Source organism: Strigops habroptila, chromosome 3 (genome assembly GCF_004027225.2).
Source record: "Strigops habroptila isolate Jane chromosome 3, bStrHab1.2.pri, whole genome shotgun sequence".
NCBI lineage: Eukaryota > Metazoa > Chordata > Aves > Psittaciformes > Psittacidae > Strigops > Strigops habroptila.
In genome coordinates, this window is record NC_044279.2 from 69,299,918 (window position 1) to 69,322,255 (window position 22,338).

A 22,338-nucleotide genomic window follows, 5' to 3' on the forward strand; every position below is an offset into this window, starting at 1 on the left:
ACAACCGAGTTACCAACTTTAGCCTTTCCCTGGTAACAGCACAGGTAGACGTGCGGCCAGCAAGGATTCAGAAAGTCACTTTTAGCAGGGGATGAGATTCAACACGCGCACACTTCACATGGGCAATTCCAGAAAGTGACACGGCGTAAAAAACCCATTTGTGATTTCCCCCTCTTCACTGGAAGGCCACAGGCAGGTGGTTACTAGTTGCACCATGTGTAAGATAGTAGATAGTGGAAGGGAAATAGGTAGAGAGCCATCTGCCAGCGCACCACAGCTATTTACTGCACTTCAGGCAAGGAGTCCTTGCTGGCAGGCATAAAACAAGTCAGGCACCCAGGACTAGTCTGCAAGAGCTTAACCAGCTACAGCCTTTTGTACTTGTTGCTGGAAGCTGAGTGAGGGAAAGTTTTCCATCAACTTCCACAAGTAAGGCTTCTTAACTCAAAGTGTTTCCTTCTTGTCCTCCCTCAGTGAAATGCCTCTCCAATCGCATCCCAAGGCCACCAGGAGTGCTATGTAACCAGTCTGTCTTCTGATACGTGGTTAAAACTGTCTACCATAGTCTCTACCTCCTCACTCCTAGGACCAGCCAGCTGTAGATGCTGTCCCCATGTACAGCCACTATCTCCCCTCTAAAGATACACAGGTGGCCAGAGCATTAAGACCACAAAAACATCGATATCAGGCCCCAACTAAACAAAGATGGAAGTAGAGGAAATGCCATCCTTTCCCTTGTACAGCAAAGGTATTCTTAATCTAGAACAAGAGCAATTACTCAAGAAATTAGACAGGTAAGAGAGAGAGAGAGGACTATATCTTATGATCTGACACTTGTAAACTAGTCATTCTTCCGTCAGCCAACATCTCATGATAGCTAATGAGGGAACCAAAAACCACGACAGGGGGAGCTAATAAGGGGCATTGGTCTTTGCATACCCTCTGCTTTCACAGGGCCATTCAACAGCCATTTGTTGCTTTTTGGACAACACAGAAGTTCAGTAACCCAAAGTAAAGCTAAATGAGCGACAGCTCTTCCCTCCCACCAGGCGCTTGCTGTTGTGCTTAGGAGAGGTTTCAGACTGTTGCAACTTGACACTTCCTAAGGGCTGGTCCTTCATGAGGGTCTGGGCAAGGCGGGCTGCTTTAAGTTCCCTGCAGGGGGGAGATGGGAGAGGAGAGGAGGAAAATCCCCATCAGCTGCAGAAGCAAGCTATGAACAATCTTGCTCAAGAGGGTTACTGCAGTACTCCAGCATTGCTGGAGGATGATGACTTTCCACCCCAGAGGGTAAGATGAATATTACTCTAGGTATCTCCAGAGTTCCTACTTCAGAACAGATCAGCTTTGAAAGTTTAACAAAAGAGTCGGCAACACACTGGCATCTCTATTGAAGGGTCCCTCACTTAGGGGTTTTTCTTTTTTCAGATATTTGTGAACAGTGGAACTTAGATCAGAGTCACCTCATGCAGCACAAATACCTGAAGGCACATGCTTCTTTTCCATTCCCTTTTCTCCCTAATACTTGCTACTCTTCCAGAGCGTATTCTGTCCTGTCTACATGGAAAGCCTATTCCCCAGCTGACTGTCGCGCTAAGTGAAGTCATGGGGCAGTTCCTAGATCCCAGCACCTCTAAATGTTACTGCCAAGAGCAGCAAGAGGGAGCAATGGGAAAGAGGATTTCTGCCACCACCTGATATTTCTCTTCCTTCTGTGCTAGACCACTGTCTCAGTGAGTGTGGATTCCTCATCTGCCCATTGGCTGCATATTGTATCGGTAATTTCCATCACCAGTGGTTGCCATAAGCATGCAAGTTCACTGCTCTAATTTAGCCAGCTCCTCCAAGCCAGAAGTGAACCACAGCTGCTCGGTCACTACAGGTCCCCACTACAGCCCCATCACTCTCCCAGCTCCAGGCACAGGAGCTGACTGGGTCTTTCTGCACTTTACATCTCCCAACACTACTGGTGACCAGCACTTGTCATGCCCATGTCTTCTTGCCTTCATGCCCAAGCCAGCCCTACCTTTCCAGCATGGCAGTCTTGCACTTCTCCACATTTAGCTGCGTCTGGAGCTGCACTGCTTTTCCACGTGAAGGACGGAGAACTGGATGTTTAGTAAGAGCCATGGCAGAAGGTCTTTCTGCTGGGTCAGGATGGATCATGACCTGGAAGGCAAAGGAATTCAGGGTTTAACACTCCCTCTTGTCACATGCCAACTGGAAAAGCCTCCATCCTGTCAAGACTAATTCTTCACCTTGAGGAGTTCCAGGAAGTGTTGAGGAAGCTTCTGGGGGATCGGTGGGATATTGCCTTTGCGGATATGGTGCCACATGGCCCCGTTGTGAGGCAGCGGTGCTGTGCCGGCTGCTAGAGCTACTGTGAGTGCCAGAGCAAAGATGTCTGCCTTCGGCAAATAGCAGTATTGCTGCAGAGAGAAGAACCAGATGTGGAAAGGGAACATCCTGATGCGCTGAACAAAGGTGAGTTGGGGTACAAGCTCAAATACAAACAGCCAAACAAGTATATGTACAACACTGCCTTCACCATCCCAGTTAACTCTTTTCTTCTCTTTAGGATAAAAAGATTTCTAGCAGGTAGTATTGGTAACTAACAGCACACTGACTTTCACCCAGTCACAAGGAGCTTGCAGCCCACATTGGGATCATCCCAGCAAATCCAGAGGGTGGCCTAACAAATGTGTGCCTCCAACCTTCACCACAAGGCAATAAGCTAGCCATGCCCAACTCAAACTAAAGACTGCATGTGATGTATGGGCCTAATGGTTCCTAATCTGTTTGCAACACAAAAAGATCTTGTCACTTAAATACCTGAGCTGATGAATACATCCAAGCTGGTTGTTACCTTTTGATTCCCTTTTGATTCACTGGCCAGAGTGGCAAAACTGCAGCCAATTTAAGAGGTGTGTTGTGCCTCCCACCTCTCCACACTACCTGATCAGTGTTTGTTGTACAAGGCATTTGTCTACAGCATATATTCCTCAGTAATCACATCCAGCAGTTCAGTTGCATCTGGGTACATAAATGAAGTGTCTCCAAACTGATAAAAGGTTTTGTCCCGTTCAATAGTTGCAATAATCTAATGATAAAGTTACTTCTGAGGTATGTTAAATATTCATGACAAGCCCCATGCCTGTACTATTCTTAAAGTGTTAATTTTGCCAATTTCACAGCCAGACCAGTCACAAGAAAGAGGAGATAAGACAAGGAATATGTCAGGGTAATGATGTCACTACAGTTGGTCTCTGCCCACTCCTCACCACCCTGCCAGCAGCAGTACCTCTTGCAAAATCTCATTAGCCAAAAACCGTCTGTCTCCTTCCTCCACCTGGGGGTTTGTTACTGATGTCACATGGCCGAGGTCACCTGAGACAAAGAACAAGCAACTAAGGTAGCAAACTGATGTAGATGTCCATCAATAAAAGCTTGCATTTCATAGGCACCAGCAGAGCAATTGCGAAGTTCTGTGTAAGAGAGCAAGCCTCTACTCACAAATCTGGGCTTGGAAACAAGCACATGAGTTTTCTAGGACTTGTCTCTTTAAAGAAATTAATTCTGGCAAGTAGCAAAGGCATTCAAGACTATGTTGCCAGTTTATTATGCAAGTCTCTTCAGCCAGCAGGACAGAGTAATATCAAGCAGCAATGAGCAGCCCTAATCTTAAGCCAGTTTTAAAGTGGGTTTAAACCTACCAATCTTATACACCACACCAGAAGAGAATTCATCTTCACTGTCACTCTCATCCTGCCCAGCAGGGCTCGCAACTGCCAGCTGGTGACAGATGAAGATATTACCTGCAAGACAGTGAAGTTTAGCAGTTGTGCAGTATCAGCAGCCAGACTGCAGCAGCCTGACAGCTTTGTAAGAAATCACAGTTAAGCTAGCTAAGCTTTGCAGCCAGAGAAACTACACACATGCTTCCCACCCGTTAGTCTGCTTTCTGCCCAGCTCACATATTCAGCAATACAGCTGGCAGAAGACAGTTGTATCTTTTGCATAAAATATCCCAGTGTTACGAACTTTTCCACCCCTCCCCTCTGTCCCCCAAGATAGAAGCACTATTTCGTAGGAAAAATGAGCTCCACTATGAGGATATAACTGTGTGACATTGGGGAGAGCATTGCCCTAGAGGCATCCATCCTCAGCTGCAGGGAGGAAAGCTTGTACTGTTTTTTGCAGGAACTTTATCTCTCAGGGTAGGTACAATGAATATTCACTCCTCAGCTCTCACATACAAAGGCCAAGTGTTGTGCAACAACACAACCGCAAATAAGGAACTCCGCTTCGTCATTAGCAGCCTTACTTGCTCCACCAGTATGAAAGCAATTCCCATGAGCTAGGATTACAAAGCTCGTAAGACATAAGTAAAATGCTGCCAACTGTCAACAAAGTCTCACTCTTAGAGCATCAATAATGGCAAGATAAAAAAACCAAACCAAAACCCACAAGACATTCACCTTTTAGGGCAAAATCTTCTTTCCTTTGAAGCATTGTAATAGGTCCAGCCAGAAGGACCTGTTACAGATGCTGTCCCTGGAGGGTCACTTGGAGAACCCTCCACAAAGGTGGAGGGTACTGTACTTACTAGGTTTGATATCCAGGTGCACAAGGCCAGAGTTGTGGATGTATTTTAGACCCATGGAGACTTGTAACAATATTTCTTTCAGCTCTGTTTCTGAGAAATACTGGCCAAGCTTTGCATTTTCCAGCAGCACGTCTTGGAGACTCCCACCTGGGTGAAAACAGTCAGTCAGACCTCACAAAGATTTTGTGGAGCAGCATGTTTGAAAGCTTAGTAGAAACTGTTGCCAAGAGAAAGTTCAGGCTTGCTTGTGACAGACCCTGACCAGACCAGCTACATATGCTCTAGTGATCCAACTAGGACGTCACTGTTAGGCTTCATAGAATCATAGAATAGTTTGGGGTTGGAAGGGACCTTAAAGATCACCTAGTTCCAACCCCCTGCCACGGGCAGGGACACCTTCCACTAGACCAGGTTGCTCCAAGCCCCGTCCAGCCTGGCCTTGAACATTGCCAGGCAACTAACATTTCCATACTATGGCATGTGCTTGTGGTTAGGACACCACAGAGAAGCTGAGAAACTTGGTGTAAAGGACATGAATGTATTGGTCATTTCAGTTTATCTCCTTCACCCCACTGCTATACAGGGCACTCAGTTCCCATCTACTCTTACCTCTCCATTCACTAAATGTCTACAGGGCACCTTTAAGACTGGTTCTGATGGCATGCAAGACATCCAGAAAATCTCCCAAAGGAAAAAAATTTAAAAAAATTAAAATCCCAATTATTCAGCCTTTCTATTGCCTCAGAGCACCCTTCATCCTGCTTGCCAAGGACTGAGCAACTGCAGTTCTACCTACACTACCAGGGCTGACCTGGTAGTGATGCTGCTGCATGTGAACAGTGGAAAAGTTGGTTACTTTTGCCATGCTAACCGGTGAAAAAACAGGTTTGTAGGTGGTGGAGCAAGGAAGTTAAGCACCCACTAGCAGGTTTGATTGAGGAATGTAACTTGACACAGAAACGGAGTTTTGTGAGTCTCCATCAAGGCACTCTGGCTATTCAGGACTAGCCCATACCATGACCCCCCTCCCCATCAACCTGCTTTTCATCACCTTTCCTTTAGTCTCAGGTGTTCATCCTCTAGAATACAAGAAATGCATCAGTGCTGCAGCAATGATCACCAATTTCATGGTTACCTCCACCAGATTCAAAGTCATTACTCCAAACAGCTATCACCACCCATCACTGAGCCCCAAGACTGCGGGAGCAGTTGAAAGATGAGAGCTACATATTTGCTTTCAGTTCCTCTGGTAGCAGAGGTGTCTTTTACAATGTCTCGCAGTGTTTGGGAGTTTGCCAAGGGCAAACTCAAGTACAAGTGTACCACCCTGCCTGCAGCACCCCATTTATAGTTTACCTCATTATTTAGCTCTGTTCCTCTGCAGCTGTTGAGCCCTAGTCATTCTGCAGATTGTTACTCCCCTCCATTAAGAAGGGTTTGTTTCCAAGATACATGCACTTAGCTTACCTGCTTGAGTCACTCGGATCAGGTTTTACCTGAGTAGTCCCAGACAAACTCTAAGCATTAGCATGAGGAATACTTCTCCCAGGCCAGCCAATACAGAGGAACAGGTTTTAAAATCCCACAAATTAGAGGGTATTCACTACTTGTAAGGCACTAGCATCATTCAGAGCTTTGTCTAAATATTATGAGCCCTCACTGTATTCTCCATGGCACTGTAGCCCCAATGCAGCTTGCCTAATTGTAAACCAAAACATCCCATATTCAAGTACAAAAGCAGGTACCTGCACCCATTCCAAGATCTCAGGCTTTAACAACATCACAGCTCTTACCATTGCAGTATTCATTTTGGATAATCATGTGATCGTCCTCTGCCCACGCCGAGTAGTAGCGCACAACATGGGGGTGGTGTCCAAGGACAGCATGAGCATAAACCTCGCGCAGTGCCACATGCCTGGAGAAGCATGCACAGAGAAAGCAGTGGTGACAGGGTGACATGGTCCTGCTTGGGACCAGAAGGGGAAGCCTGGTTTGCAGCCTGGCTTGAGAAAGGGAAAGCAGAGGTGTTTAGGACTTTCTCTTGGGTTTTGGCAGACTGACTGGCTCTCACAGCTGCTGAAGCAAAACTTAACCATGCTCCAGTGTGCTGAGCAGCTGTCAAAAAACATAAATCACGGAGCAAGTCTTGTTAAAGAGGTAAAGGCAGCTTGAAAGGCTTTGCTTTAGCATGCAAGACAACATTACCTGGTCAATACAGATGTAAGCAGCGCTGGCCACACAGCAGGGTGAAGTCATATCACAAATGAGCTATTTGGCAGTTATTGTTTTGAAGATACTAGCTGCATGGACATGAGGAGTTCAGGTAAGCTGTCATCTCACGTTGCAATGCATGTGGCTTCTTCCCTTTCTCAGGCATTTATATCTGATAGTCCTAAAGTGGTAACTTCCCCCGTTCTCCCTGCTATTATTTGGCTGTGCAGCAGCAGCCAGTTTTTGCTTATGCCACCCCTCAGATACCTTTAGATCCACACTCCCTCCCATCACACCTCCCAAGAACATGCCCATCATTTCATCTGTCAGTTTCTAGCTAGCACACTCACTCATCAGAGGATCCTGCCAGAGGCTTTTTGGAGCGTTTGATGGCATAAACACATCCATCAAGACGTTTAATGCACTTGTAGACAGAGCCAAATTCCCCCACACCAATTCTTTCTAGTTCCAGGAACTCCTTCTTGTAACGGGAAACCATGTTGCTCTCTTTCAGAGGGTATCTCTACAAGGTCACAAAAACAAAGACAAGTATGAGTTTGAATACTTTGATAATAACACCTGTCATGTTTTTAGAGCTGGGTAGCACTTGTTCTCACAAAGCACCCATGTGGCTCCCCTTCCCATTGTGGATGTTCATTCAAGCACACTTCCTTCTTGAAATGCTCCCTTTCACTTAAGCATGTTGTGGTTTTTTCCTGACCACCTAACCAAGCTGGTCAGTTGGCTGTATGTGCCTAAGCTTCCTTGGGTTACGACTGTCACACCTCTTCTCTTGGCAGCCCTGCCCAGTTTCTAGACTGATGGAGTCAGGGGTGAACAGCAGGCAAGAACAAAATACTTGTCTTCTGCCTAGCTACTGCAGGCTCAATACAACTCATTACCAGCCTTGGTAAGTGGGCATCCAGTACCTCTGAATTAGACTCCTGTACTGGACTTGTCTAAACAAGTGCTATTGCCTATTTTGAGCTCAGGAGAGAAGCTCGAGTTGGCTTAATGCAATCCCAGCTATGCAAGAGCTGCTTTACTCCGGCAGCTAAGGTTGCCTGCAGCAAGGACATTCTGCATGAGTTCAGGCTCTCATCGTGTTTGAAGTACCAGCTGTTGACTAATGGCAGATTAGGAGATCTCAGTGTATGTGTTTGTATTCCCAGCAATTTCTCACCAGGAGCCACTTTTCCACAAAGGGCTGAAAGCCTGCAGAACAGCTGGAACATCATTATTGCTACACTAATGGTCATTAAGGAAATAGGAGCTGCCAGTACTGCTTGTAGAGTGATGCCAACTGGCAGGGGAAATAACTGAAGGGGAGATAAGAAGAGATAAGCAGTGAAGCATGAAGTGAACAACAGGAGAGTGGACTAAGTAATTTTTCTTCATCCTCTTGCGTCCCTTACAAGGACAGTGGCTCATGTTGCACATTGGTTTCCACAGAAACCCCTGCTGTGATTGCTGTAGTATGTGGTATATGACCTTAAAGTCATAAAGTGGAAGATTTGGTCCCCACAGCCAGTAAGATATGGCCCATACAACCCAGCAACCCTTCACAACAGGTTGTATTTTATAAAGGCAGCTATATTATATAGTATCTTAAAAAGCTCAGGGAATAAAGATACTTGCTAGTACACAATTTTGTGTCCATATTACATACCCATTCTAGTCAGCACTCGATCAGAATAATATTTCAGTAAGTCACAAGTTGAGGCTTTCTTCTTGGGGAAGAAAAAAATTGTGGTAGCTCTGAATGTTACCTAGTAAAATATTTAGTCTGCAGCTGTAGTTTTTCCAATTTTTTCTGCAATACCAGTCTTGTCGGCCAGAGGGTACCATTATTCTTCCAGTAAGCCTAATTATTTCACAGCTACAATGAACAAGTCTACTTACTTGCACAAGACAAGATACTTCCTTCACGGAGCTGCTCAGGAAAATTGAAATTTTTCCCTCATCTGAAGGCAGATATCCAGTTCAGGCTTAGCTTGCTTTCCAGAAACCAGCTGGATGAGTATCTTCCGCCAGATAAAACTGGGAAGGATGTAGGATATGGGTTCCCACACCAGCTGCCTATTTCTGCCAGTACAACTGGGGGTTCATGAGACCTCACACCCTGCCCCATGCAGCCAGGCCAACACACCGTACCACTGAGACTCGCCAGCAAAGCATAGACATCAGCAACAGCAAGAGAACTTGGGTTTGAGTTGTAAGACAGCGTTTGCTGTCGTGTAGTTACGTAATCTGTGAAGGGACCTTCCCTTGGACCCCAAGGCACACAGACACCTCTCAGCTGGACATTTTCCTACTCAAGTACAGAATTTGCTGCCTTGCTTCACAAGTTTGCCATTGTAACTACTGCAATTGAAACATTGCATTCAGTACTTATCCACATCAGAGCTGTTCAGCTCAACACCTGTGTTTTTGCAGTGCAAATCCATGTATTATTTGCAATATAGAAGCATCCAAAGATGCTCAGTACACTGATTCATATGAACCTGCTTTTTCAGACCACAAAGGTGTAGTCACTATTTATACCAACTCAATAATACAGTAGTACAGTTCTCCATAAGGGACCTAAATTACATTTTATTTCCTAGAAAGACCTCCTGACCAAAAATCAATGAGGTTTTAGGCTTACTTGTCAAAGTGTCAGATCTGCTTTAGTGCAGGTTTCCTTTAGAGATAGAAATAATTTCCAAGTTTGTCTCAAACAAATGTTAACAGAAAACATTCAGCTTGGAATTATTCTGTCGTAAGTATTCATCCTCTGTCATGCCACCATGATTTATTCTCCAAAAGCGGAATAGATTACATCAAGCACCAAGTCTTTACAAGCATCTTATCCTCTCTGTGGGGAGAAATAGACACTCACCGGTGCAGGCAGCTCCCGCTTTGTTTGACTTCTTGGATCAGGATTCCTCCTGTAACAGAGGTTTAGGAAAGTCTGGATTTATCATTTCAAGGCAGCAATCCAACTGAGATTTGAAATGAAAATATTTTTCAAGAGAATCTTCAAACCTTGTTTCACAGTTTAATTAAAGATGTATTTTGTAGAGTGTTAATATACAACCAATTTCTAGTTGAGGCCTTAAAGACTGTAGTCCCAGGCAAGGAAGCCTTCTGTTTCCATTAGAAAGCCTCCACATACCAACTTCAGTACTGTTCACAGGACTGAATGATTGTTTAGGGGCATCATTCTCCTGGCCGCCTGGTGAAGCTGCATTGGGCAATGACCTTGCACAACAAGCTCCTAGTAAAGAAGAGAACTGCTCCACTGTGATTTCAAAGAGGATACCCAGCTGCGCATCTGTTACAGTTGGGGCCAGGAGTTGTAGTGCACAGGTATTTGACTATGTTTGTGTCTTGGTTAACCCAGATGAGATTTGGAGCTTTTGCAGGTCAACAGAAGCCTGCACCCACCTTAAAAGCTGTATTACATGCAAGCATGCATGTAATTTCTCCCAAGTTGTGGGTATGAGCATAACAGAATCAAGCTCCATTCTACCCGTGTCCAAGAAAGAGAGGTACAATTTTCTCCTACAGCCATAGCATTGAGGTTAGCTGTTGATCCCTCACATTTCTGAACAAAAGGAAACAGCTTACTTTATTTAGATTTCTACTACCTTCATGTGTCTGCTAATGTTTGCTCTGCACCAATGAATACTACAGAAGTGAATGATTCATTGTTAGCAAACAAGTCCAGGCACTAGACATCTCCATCATTACTTATCTCCTTTAAACAGCCTCCTTCCAGCCTGATATTTAAGAGTAGTTCACTTACAGCTCTCCTCTGGTCTTCTGCTTGCCATTAGGAAGAAAGAGCATTTGCCGATACGACTCTGGTGTAAAGGGGTTAATGTTGACAAGAGGTGCCTGAGTAGAGTCATCCAAATCAGCACCAGGAGTAAATCTCAGATGTCGAAAGCCTTTGGGTGGGACCTTTGTCCCAGATGAAGGAAAAGCTGTCTTCGATAACAGGCTCTGTGTCAAGGAAAAAGAAAAAAAGGGGACGGATAGGCAAGCAATGTTTTTGTTGCTACAGTGTCAGAATAAAGTCTTTGCTCTCCTGCAAATCAAGAACTCTGCTCCCTTCCTCAGGATAGCTGAATCATTAAACCCCTGCATCCCTAGTTTAGTCCTGACAATTTTCTTCTCTTTCCACAGAGAATTACATTCTTCACTAAGCCCTTTCAGGCTCTATTCTCTGCTCACATGGGTGAGGCCTGCAGAGCCATTTTGGCAAGCACAGTCCTAAAGAGGAGCCAGCTGCTCATCTTTCCCACCTACAGAGACATTACATCATATGTTGCATTAACATAGAAGGCTCAGTTCTGCCAAGCAGGGACTGTTGCATCAGTTTGGTCAGGACAGGTTTGTCAGAAGATGAGATAAAACATCACCCAAGTGCCTTTTGGTTCTCCGGCAATAAGCAGCATTAGCATAGGCGAAGTTGCTAGAAATATTTTTATATGGCTGCTGGCAAAGTGATCAGAAAACAGTTCTCATCAAGAAGGAAACAAAGTTTCAGAAACTGAAGTTCAGAAGGAACCTCTGGGTCTTCTATAGTTCAGCTTCCCACAGAAGAACTTTGGGTTTCACCTACTAGTTCAAAGCGTTGGGCTGAGTAAGGCATAGCTTCAGAGAAGCACCCCATCTTGATCTGAAGATGGAAAAATATGCTTGCTGTGATTTACCCCTTGAGTAACCATCAACCTTTTGAAATACAAGTTTGTTTTTTGACTTCAGCAGAGTGGTGTAAGGTCTAGAGAGGGTTTTAATATATACCTCTCCTAGTTAAAAGCCCTTCAAGAATCCAGAACTCTCCCTGTCATGAAGATCAAGATACTTCTATATCTTTTTGATCCAGCAATGGTCTTACTCTTGTGAGTGGAGACACGGCTCCAAGATCATATCTAGAGTTTCTCCTTTCTCTCATTGAAAGATTTTGAGGATAAAACTCTCTAAAAGCTGCATGCAGTATCCTGCATCCACCTAATTGATGCTGCACTCATGGATATAGCTACTTCTGGGACATCGCTCTAGTTCTATACCACACTTGGAAGTTCAGCTACCTGTTTACTATGAACCTGAAAGTGCTTACTGATCACTTTCTCAAGCTCTGGTTTGCATCTCCTTGCTCTTGGACGGAAAAGTTCTGCATACGGACATATCAAAAACAGTATATGTCCAAGCCCAATTTACCCAGCAGCCTAGAAGCTCTATAGAACTGCGGCTATGTTCTAGTCTAAACACAAGAAAGGGACCTAAAATACCATTGTAGCCTGCTGTTGTGTGCATGCATTTCCCATCTGCTCTACTAGGGCTCTATTTTGTAATCAAGCAGACTTGTATCCAGTATCATAATCTGAGAGTAGCTGCTGCCATACAGTGTAAGCAACTAGCTCTTGCAATCTGTTCCAGGATTGGGTAAGTCTGCAAAATACAATCATATTTTATCACAAACACATGCATCCTAGCTGGGGCTCCAGTGCTCATCTGTCTGCAGTTGGATGTGACTCTGCTCTTACCCTTTCTCTTGCCTCCAAGTGTTCCAAGATCAATGCTCCCAGCCTTTTTATAATCAGATTTAGGCCCTTTAGAGCCCACCTTTTGCAGCATGCTTGGAAACCAAGACCTTTCTCCCAGAAGACAGCAAAGGAGAACAAATTGTTGATTTAGTGCAATTGCTGCTCATGGGCTACAAGGTGACAAGCCACAAGCAGCATGTCTTGAAGCATCCAGCCAACATGTTACCTACACAAACATGCACTCAGAACACCCTCCACTACCAGTAGACCAGATGGTCTGGAAGAGATTGGAGACCTCTCACCTATTTTCTGATGAGATTCAGGGAGATTTCTTATAAGTGATCAATGCAGAAAATTCTTGGAGTGATGCCATATACAGCCACTTTCCCCTAGAGGGTGACAGACCATTCCTCAGTAAACATGGCCACACAGTTGGTCATACGTGGGCATAGGATCATCCTTCTCCCCACACAGTCAGCTTTCTGGAGGGCAACAGAAGCCAAATCCTAGTTTGGAAGTACTGAAAGGAGTCATCTTCTGTGTACCACTTAAGCAAAGGAGCAGTAATATAGAGCAGGAGACAGGACTGAAAGAGCTACTTTCATTGCAAGTCTTGAATGCTAGAAGCTGGTGCACACAACAGAAGCTATCTAGGAACAGAGAATTGGTGCCAAGCCTCCACTTGTGCTTGCAGAAGACAAAGCAGATGCATTTTATTCTGTACAAGAAATTTCACAGAAAGCAGGTGCCGGGATCATTCTCCCAAGAAACTAAGTCAGCAGATAAGCTACGTTTTAGGACAGTGACAGAGAGGAAGACAGGCTAACCTTCCTCCACAAGCACACACTGATTTGTTACCCCAAATCTCACAGGGGATTCGCTACCCTGAGGGCAAAGTCCCACTTTCCCCATATTCACTGAGCAGCTCAGCTCCACAGAAAAAGAGAATGAACGTCACTGGACAGCAAGCTGGTTGGAACAATCCAGACTCACCAAAGCATACCCTAGCCACCACACCATTCCCAAATTTCTCTTTCAAGAGAAAATGCGCTTCCATCCAAAAAGCGAGCTGAACAGAGCAGCCAGGGAAGCTGCCTGTCTCCAAGTTCCCCTCAGAATGATGAGCTCCTTGAAGGGAGAAGGAGATGCATTTATCCCTCTGGGAGCACATTACATCCTTGCTACATAGATGCTACAGATGCCCACCCCCTAAACAGAATGTGAGGGGCGCACAGGCAGCCAAGGCACTTGGTTGCCTGGGTTTAGTTTTTTCTTTTTTTGACTCAGAATTACCTGATGTCAACTAATAGGTTTTAACGACAGCTTGGAGAGATTCAAGACACTTGCTCCCACACACAGGTTTCTATTCACACCTACAGCATAACCCTTTGATGGCTAAGGAGCTCATGGTCCAGGTTTCTAAGAGTAGAGACAAGCAATGGGTCCCTTCACCACCCATGGAGCAATGCCACAGCAATACTGGAGACCTTGCCTGCTCAAGCACAGAGCGGATACATGCCATTACCTTGGGAGTGTGCGGGGTGTCACAGAGCTGCAGCTTTTTCCAGGTGATGTGCAGTGGTGTCTCAGCATCACCTGGCCTCTTGCACACGACTGGGGAATGCACCAGGGTAGGACTCATCCAGGCTTTTGTCCTGCTCAGGAAGATCTCACTAAGCTTTCTCGGAGGGGTTGCTGGCAGAGGGCTGCTCCCTTGCCACTTCAGGAACTCGCAGCTCCTGGAGGGGCTCGAGCTCAGGGTGTCTTCCTCATTTATACTTCTGTCTTCACTCTCTTCACCACAGCTGGAAAAGTCCAGTCGCTGAATGAATTCATCGCTGTTGTCCCAGTCATCCATCTCACCATATGAAACAGAACAGGGCTGGTATGATACTGGCCTGCCTTGTTAGGAGAAAGGCAGAGGGAGAGGAAGAGAGCATTACTTACACAGGCAGGGTAACCATCCTCTTATCAAGACATTAGTTCTACTCATCACATGCATCCCCCACCCCAATCCCACATACACAGAAACCTTGATCACTTGTTGATGCTGCTTGATAGCACTGATTAAGGAAAAGCATCCCAGAATTACCAAGTACAAATCCATTCAGCTGCTGCTCATGTAACAGATTTTACTTTTTGTCTTACTGGCATAAGTCTAATACAACTCAGAAGTCACTGCCTTTCCCAGTAGGCCTCTAGGGCAACTTCTCCACCTACCAATACCTTATCCACTATTCTCATCACACGTAAGAACAGAGCTTCCATATGCTGAATGACAACACGCACCAGCCCTCATCCTTTTGTACTTTAAATTTCTCAACCAGAGAAAAAGAATCCATGCTACATACAGCTGTAAAAGCAGAGGGTACCCAAGGGCAGTTACCAGATACCCTACAGACAACCTTTTTCCTGCCCTGGCACATTTATAACCACCCCACACAGCTGGACCATTGCTAATGAGAAACTGGCAGCACCTGAGCACAGTTGCCTGGTGGCCGAGGGGTTCTGCTGTGGATGTGGATTTGGTGTGCCTGCAACCAGCTCTGCAGGGAGCCAGGGCTCCCTCTGAGTCATCTTCTTGCTGCTGCATGCTCTTCCCTCCTCCAGCTTCCCAGGGCCTGTGGGGAAGTGATGTTTGCTGACAGCCAGTCCGCTCCATGATGATCCCATCAGAGGTGCAGTCTTTGTGGGCTTTACTTGTATAAGTGATTAGTCTAATGGTAACAGGGTCCTGTGCTTCCTTCTTTTAAGTCTGAATTTCACGTCCTGCGCTTAGGTGCGTGTTAGTTTAGACAAACATTGCAGCCTGCATGGAGAGGTCAGTAGCCTGATTTACAACGTGCTGCGTTTCAGGAGGGGGTTAGGGACCATACACAGGTCTTTGTATGGATTCCCGTCGTGAGGTTTCAAGGGGGGGGGGAAGGAGAAGCTGACTGCGTTGGCAAAGGCAGCCCGGCAGGTAGGGTTGCTCTGCTGCTCACGGGGACTGGGTCAATGTCTCTCTGTGGAAAACGGAGATCTTTCTGTGCCTCTGTGAGCCAACATTTTGAAGAGGGACTAAAGTGAGTTTTAACTAACCGGGAGTGAGGTTACAGCAGCCTTTTTTCTTACTATCAAGAGGATCTGCTAGAAGGACAAGCACAAACAGGAAGTGGCTGCAGCCCAGGGGAGGCAGGGATTTCTCAGAACCAGCACCTGCTTTCCTCTGCACGCATGACAAAATAAAGGGACATGTTGATCTGAGGTCACTCAGCCCTCCTAAGCTGGTCTTTGGATGAAACACATGACCACACGGGTCTCTGAAGTTGCCTGTTCAGACTGTGATGAGCAATTCATTTGATACAGGCCACCCAAGCAGTGTCAGGGGGACATGCCAGGAGCTCAGTATCGTTCTTATGGCTTGCATCTGGCCCAGAGGTTGTAGTGTTTCTTCCAGGCACAGAGCCTGTTGCTGCCCTGCAGACTCCTTTCCCCAAAAGCCTGGCAGTGCTGGTGCTGGCTGCTTTTGCTGTGAAAAGCTGTCTCTGCAGCATCTGGCCAGCTGAGGTCCTGGGACAGGACCACTGCAGGACTGCTGTGATCTGACTGTATTAATGAGGTGTTCGGTATTTGAAGCCCTGGATAGGAATATTTCATTTTAAGTCTGAAGAAATAATGCTTTTAGTCCCTGTATCTACATTTTGATTAACGACCCTGCAACGAAACCCCTTCAGACCACAGTTCTAATCCCATCTGAAACATTTTTATTAATTATTTTTTTCTTTTTGTTTTCCCCCTCAGGATTTATAGGCAGTGTCCATTTTCTAAGGAGGAATGTGATGTGTAAAGGAGAAAAGTTGGACTTGCTGTGTAAAGAAGGCCCAACTTGTTCATCTTGCATCTTCTAACTAAAAGTCACCACATTTTATCATAGAATCACAGAATGGGTTGGGTTGGAGAGGACCTGAAGAGCATCTAGTTCCAACCACCCTGCCATGAGCATGGGCACCTTCCACTAGACCAGGCTGCTCAAGGCCCTGTTTCTGTTTTTTTTCTGGAGGACTGCTGAAAGATCTGAGGACAATTTTCTTAGCCCTCAGTCGGAGGGAAAAGATGTTCATTCTGTTTTGAGAGACATGTTCATTCTCTTTTCTCCTGAAAGGGTCACATCCTCTCCTGGCCTACATCTTTTCGTATTTGGTGAAATAATTAAGTAGAAAATGTGGCCTTTGTTTTTTGCATGTGTCCAGCAAAGAGCGTGCCCTCAGCAGGCCCAGATTGCTGGCCAAAGCAGTGCAAATAGCTCTGGTGCCACAAGGTCTCTTGTCACCAGAAGCCGAGAGCTCGGACGGTGATGACATTTCATGTATCACAGAGCCGGCACTGGCAGCCTCTGTTCCCCATCACAGGCTGCTCTCCTCGCTGCATCCCCTCCCTCTTTCATGGGCGCACCACAAATAGCCCGTGTGTGTGGAGGAATTCTTATTCCAGATTTGTTTCCCCTGCCTGGATCGCTGGGGGACAGACTGACGTTCGTGCCAGCACCACTGTGGGGATGGAGAGGAGAGAAACGAGCTGTCACTTCAGCATCACTGACGTGCAAAGAAAATATTCATCAAAATGAAGCTTGGCACTGTCTATATGGGTAAAGTGAAGCATGTGGCCAAGTATTTGCAGAATCGGGCTTTTCTTTATACAGCAACAAATAATGTGCAGGGTTTGGGTTCTTTCTATACCAGTCACCTTCCACGAAAGACTCCATCTGCTAAACACCACCTACTGCGGTTTATAGCTCTGCAAAGTAAATTTGTTCATGGGCTTTGTGAAACAAAATGCCCACTCAGAGTCAGAGCTGTCTGAAATGGAGCTCACGGCAAATGGACACTAATATTACCAAAGAAAAAGGGATAAAGAAACCAAACCCCACTGCTGAGGAAACTGGATGATGAGTTTCTTAATGGCGTATTGAACACTCAGAGCTGCTCAACAGGAAAAAAGTGAGGCAATTAAAGCTTTTATGACAGTATCTTCCCTTTAATTGTGGCCTGCTTAATTGGGTGATTCAATTAATCAGAAAGTCCTAGGGAACCGAGTTAAACCTAATGACACTTAATGACACTGGTGGTCACATAATGAGGACAGTAATTACACAAAAGTTGGCTGCCTATGGATGCCTTGGTCACACTTGTGTCTTTGTCTTCCAACATCAAGCTGATTCTGCCTGTTTCTCTGACAACTGTTCCACATCCTTCTATACCACATATATATCTACACACATACACCCCCCAAATCTCCCAGTGTATGCTGGATCGTGCCACTGACCCGTACAGATTTGTGCCTTGCAGCTTCCACTGCAGCAGTTAGGTGGTGCGGGAGGCTGCCCGCCGCTCTGCTCAGCTCCCGCGGCTCACCCAGTAGGATGGGCATGACAGGGCTCCCCCTGACCGATCCTGCTCAGAACGGCAGCGGGTCTATACCGGGGTCAGTACAGACCCGTACAGACGGCAGGCAGGGCCGGGGGGCAGGACGCGGTGCAGCAGGGGCAGGGGGTGCCCCACCGCAGGGACCCCCGGCAGCCCAGCGCCGGGCACCGCCGGCTGCCCCTCGGCCCCTCACCGCTGCCCCCGGCGACCAGCCCCGCCCCCGGCCGCAAGCCGCGCCCCCTCCACCGCCACGGAGCCGCCCCCCGCCGGCGGCCGGTGCGGCGCGGCGCGGCTCGGCTGGGCTCGGCGCCGTGCGGGCGGGGGGCTGCGGCCATGGGGGAGCGCGCAGACGAGGCGCCGCTGCTGTTCTGGGCCGAGGGCCCCGCCGTGTCCGCGCCGCCACCCGCGGCCGAGGCGGGCGGCAGCAGCGGCGGGCGGCGGCTCGGCGGCGGCTGGAGCGCGGCTCCGTGGGGCGGCGAGGGGCCGGAGGAGGAGGCGGCGGCGCCGCCGCGGGCGGAGGCGGAGGAGGACCAGATCGTGGCCGTGTTCGTGGTCACCTTCGACCCCCGCACGGGTGAGGGGCGCCGGCGGCGGGCGGGCCGGGGCGCGAGGGGTGGCCGGGCCGGGGCCTGCGGTGGCCGGGCCTGGGGTTCCTGGTGCCGCTGGCGTACGATGGATGTGGGCCGGGAACCGGCGGCGGGACTCCCGTGGAGGGCGGCCTGCGGGAGCCGGACTGCCCCCGGCCCCCACGGGAGAGCGCTGCTTCGCGGCCGGCCTCCCGAGCAGCGCCCGGGCACCGGGGACGGTGAGGTTTGCGTGTCATCTGCATCCCACCGAGAACTTCGGAGGCGGGGAAGGTGCCGCTCCGAGGAGAGCGGCGACCGGGCAGGGACGGGGGTAGCTCCGCGGCGGGACACGGGATGGGGATTCCGAGGATGGTGGCGGGGCACCCCCTGCGCCCCGCGCAGCCTCCAGCGCTCGGGCCGAGCCGCTGCCCAGCGCTGCCTGGGGGCACCAACCTGTTAGCAGCATCCCCAGAGCATCCTGCGGTGGCGTGGCCTGGCGGAGACCTGCCTGCGGCTGTCAGCGATGGATGGCGGCTGTGGCAGGCATCAGTCTGGCAGGAGTACAGAGCATGATCCCCAGCAGCAGCAGCTCGGCTGTGTATTTCTTGGTGACCGCTGTGTTTAGAGGCTGGCCTCTGGTGGGATCTCTGGGACTCTTAGTGCTTTGAAGTGGGATGCTACAGTCCAGGAGGGCAGAGGAGTGAGGGAATCTGTTTTCCACCTTTATTCATTTATAAAAGCCATCTTTTCATTTCAGAAAACATCTTGACTTGTTTTTCTTAATCTTGCTGCTGTAGTGGTATCCAGGGAACAGGGCATTGTGACACTGAATGTTAGCACCCGCCGCATATCTGTTAACACAGGTACTGTGCTTAGGGGGCTGATGTCCCAAGACAGCTCATTGGGTCTTTTAGCTGTCTGGCACCAACCAAAGGCAAAAATGGGGCATAGCCTGGTAACATCAGAAAGTTTAGGAAGTAGCTTGGGAGATGCAGGAGTCCATTTGCATCCCAATGTGGGAGTGAGCTCCTCTTTCCTCTGTATGCCGACCCTTTATTAGCAAATCCATAGCAAAAGCGCTAGAGACAGGAAAGAGCTCTGTGAAGCATGGCGGGGTTCGTGCAGGGGGCAGGTGACTGACATTGCACTCACAAGAGGGCCCTGATAATGAAGACTGAATCCCAGTCTTGAACTGAAAATCCCAAGGAAGTAGTGAAGAGGACAGAGCCCAAGCGTGACGTGCTGTCAGAAATGCATGCTGCCAAATGGCATGGCCGCTGTGTTCTGAAACACCAAAGGGCTTTCAAGAAGATACCCCTTTCATACTGCACCAGAGAGAAGTATCTGCAGTCTGGACGTTAGAGGCTCTTGACTCATCAAAATCCAAAATGAGACTGATGCCATCTTTCCAGCAGGAGATGGGGAGGGGAGGTGTTTCTCCTAAGTATCCAAAACACGGAAGCGTTGGGATGACTACAGCAGCAACAGGTTGTCTTTCGATCTGAGAGCATATGCCTTCTATGAAACGGTGAGATTTTCTTGGTTGGCAGAAAGCTGAGCTTTCTCAGGAGTTTGTCTGAACCAGCTGTTGCTTTGAATGAAGTCCAGGGAAAGTTGGGAAACAGCTTTTCTCACGCCTGATGTGCAGTTAATGCTGGGTGTCACCACCCTTGGAGCACTCTGTCTAGTCCAGTGAGATTCAGCTTCCCGCTGATCCTCAACATGGATACTGAATGTAAGGAGCATGGTAGCACTGTGAGGAACACGTCACCTTCACAGGTGGAGTGCAGAGCGCCTTATGGAGAATGGGGACTTGGAGAAAAGATCTTGAAGCTGCAGTGGTGTGAACACGCTAGGGTCAGAAACAGGATATGGGAATGCTGGGTCAAACACATCAGATGGCATGAAGGACTTCTGTAATGTCCTAAGGGTATCTTGTCCCTGTGTGTGACTTAAAGGATATCATCCAGTCAGTGTCTGAGCTGGGAACCTGCTTGTTCCTGTCCAGGAAAAGCACAGCAGATCTCCTTTGGTAGCTTGCTCAGGAATGTGAAAGGCAGAATTTCTGGTGGTGGCTCAGGGGTAGTTGTGTCAGGTAATGTCTGTGCAGATACAGGTAAGCAATTGATGTTTTACCGTAGAAGGATGAAGTGGTAACTATGCTACTGAAGAACCTGACAGCTCTCCTCCTAAATTTAGAAGGGCTTGAGGCAGACAAACTCAGTGTACTCAGCAGTTGCATGCAATGAGTTCAGGAAGGTAAGTAATGGGGTTGCCAGGCCACTGTTACAATTCCAGTGCCCTGGGACTCTTGTTGATGCTCGTGTGCATGGCTGAACATAAGAGCCAAAGGCAGCTTCTAAATCAGCGGTATTGTCCTCACCTCCAGCAGGGCGAACCTTGTGGCACTTGAGAAGAAGCTCTTTTCTCTGTTATTACAAAGACAGCTCTTGCACTGATGCAGAAAGTGAACTGTATATTAAGTTCAGAATGGTGGCAGCCAGGAGCCAACTGTGCCATCTTCTCATGGCTTCCTGCCCTTTGGCAGCCCCCTCCTTTGGGGAGTGACGAGTTGGGAATGCTCTGACACTTCAAAAAGTGTGAGCACTAGGTCTGCACAAATGCTGCCCCTTAAAGAGCACGGTCACGGGGGGCTTTAATGAGGCTGCTGGATTTCCTAATGTGGGTGATCCCTTGGGCAGGTAGTAACAGAAGACCCAACGCTATCTTGGGCAGCAATGGGGATACATCTGGTAGCGTGACTTACTTGGCATTAGGTTCAAGTATGTGTGCTTTACGAGACTCATCCTTGTCTTGGGTAAAAGCAAGTGAAAAAAAGTAGAAGAATAAATTTTGCTCTGGGAGGGAGATAAAAGAAAATGAAGCAAAGTCCATGGCCACATCAACTCTGTCAGATCAGAATAGCTGAAAAGAGGCTGAACCTTCTTAGGCTTTTTCTGTGATGGAGATGGTGATAGTCAACCTCGTGGAGGTCCCACACAGTGTGTTCGCGTAGAGGGTGGTGTGAGTAATGTCTTTTAGGGGAGACCTGGAGGGAAGAGAGGGAAGTAGTATGTATTGCACCAGTTAACAGGCAAATACTGTGTTTTTCTGTCCCACCTTTCTTCCATGCAGGAAACGGAGCCCGAGTGACAGCTAGGTCACACTTTGTGCCTCTTGTGTCCTGGCACAACATGGTAGTATAGCACAGCTGGGGACCTTAAAGATCTAATGGTGAGGAGAGCCAGGCGATGGCTACCAAATGCTAGTGCCACCATCATTTCTGTAAGGATGTGAAATCCAGTAGAGGGAAAATACAAGAGGAAGAACATCCTTAACTTTGCACACCAGAAACAGAGTGCTGCTTCTGACCTGGCCTGGAGCTGGGAGATAGCTCCCACGAGATCTCCAGATTTGACTCCCAGCAAAACCACTCATCCGCTCCCTAACGCTGGGTGACTTTCACTGGGAAAGTTTCCTGTGCATGCGAGACCTGCTCTCTGCTCAGGGAAGGGCAGTGCTTCCTGTTTTTCCACAACATTGCTCACTCCTCCAGTTTCTCGGGCAGGCTGGGAGCCACTGCTGTGTCTGGGTGAAGTCTCTCCTTTGTTTGCTCTGCCGTTTCACCAGACTGACTTTGTTAGTTCCCTTTTTTACCCCTATGTTCTGCGAGTGCCACGTCACCCGTATGTCCATGGGGCAAGGTGACGTGAGGTGTGCCGGGAACGCAGGTGTGGGCTGCTTGTCACAGATCCCAGGGAAAAAAAAATGGCTGGGTGATGTGCAAGTTGATTTTTTGCTTACACAGAGGGCGAGGAGCCGTTTCACGGTGTATTTTCCTTACACACTGCTGCAGAACAGGCATTGTTTGGGCAATGTCCCCTTCAACACCTCTGTAATTGGTATTACACCTGATAGTGTTTGTGACTAAGCTAAACAAAGTCAGTTTCCTTTGCTGTTGGTGCTCTTGCGTATGGATCTACGAATCTGAGGTAATAACCAATACGTTGCTT

General features: G+C 47.8%; 2 protein-coding genes across 3 annotated transcripts in view; one reads left to right on the plus strand and one right to left on the minus strand.

Annotated features, from left to right (window-relative positions):
- On the minus strand, positions 1-19,013 carry WEE2 (WEE2 oocyte meiosis inhibiting kinase). Its single transcript, XM_030481082.1, has 12 exons — positions 18,779-19,013; positions 13,880-14,256; positions 10,608-10,807; positions 9,699-9,747; positions 7,168-7,340; positions 6,400-6,521; positions 4,607-4,753; positions 3,714-3,815; positions 3,302-3,387; positions 2,259-2,429; positions 2,027-2,169; positions 1-1,155 (listed from the first exon to the last, which is right to left on the minus strand). Exons 1-12 carry the CDS (start codon positions 18,789-18,791, stop codon positions 999-1,001), a joined length of 1,740 nt encoding a protein of 579 aa, XP_030336942.1. The 5' UTR covers positions 18,792-19,013; the 3' UTR covers positions 1-998.
- DENND11 (DENN domain containing 11) overlaps positions 18,001-22,338 on the plus strand; it is a 15,704-nt gene continuing 11,366 nt past the window's right edge. Inside the window, exon 1 of one of the 2 annotated variants that reach the window (XM_030481083.1) lies at positions 18,001-18,333. In XM_030481083.1, the coding sequence (XP_030336943.1) occupies positions 18,093-18,333 (241 nt within the window). In that variant the 5' untranslated portion in view covers positions 18,001-18,092. The remainder of the gene's footprint in view (positions 18,334-22,338) is intronic. The other variant, XM_030481084.1, reaches the window with a different exon arrangement.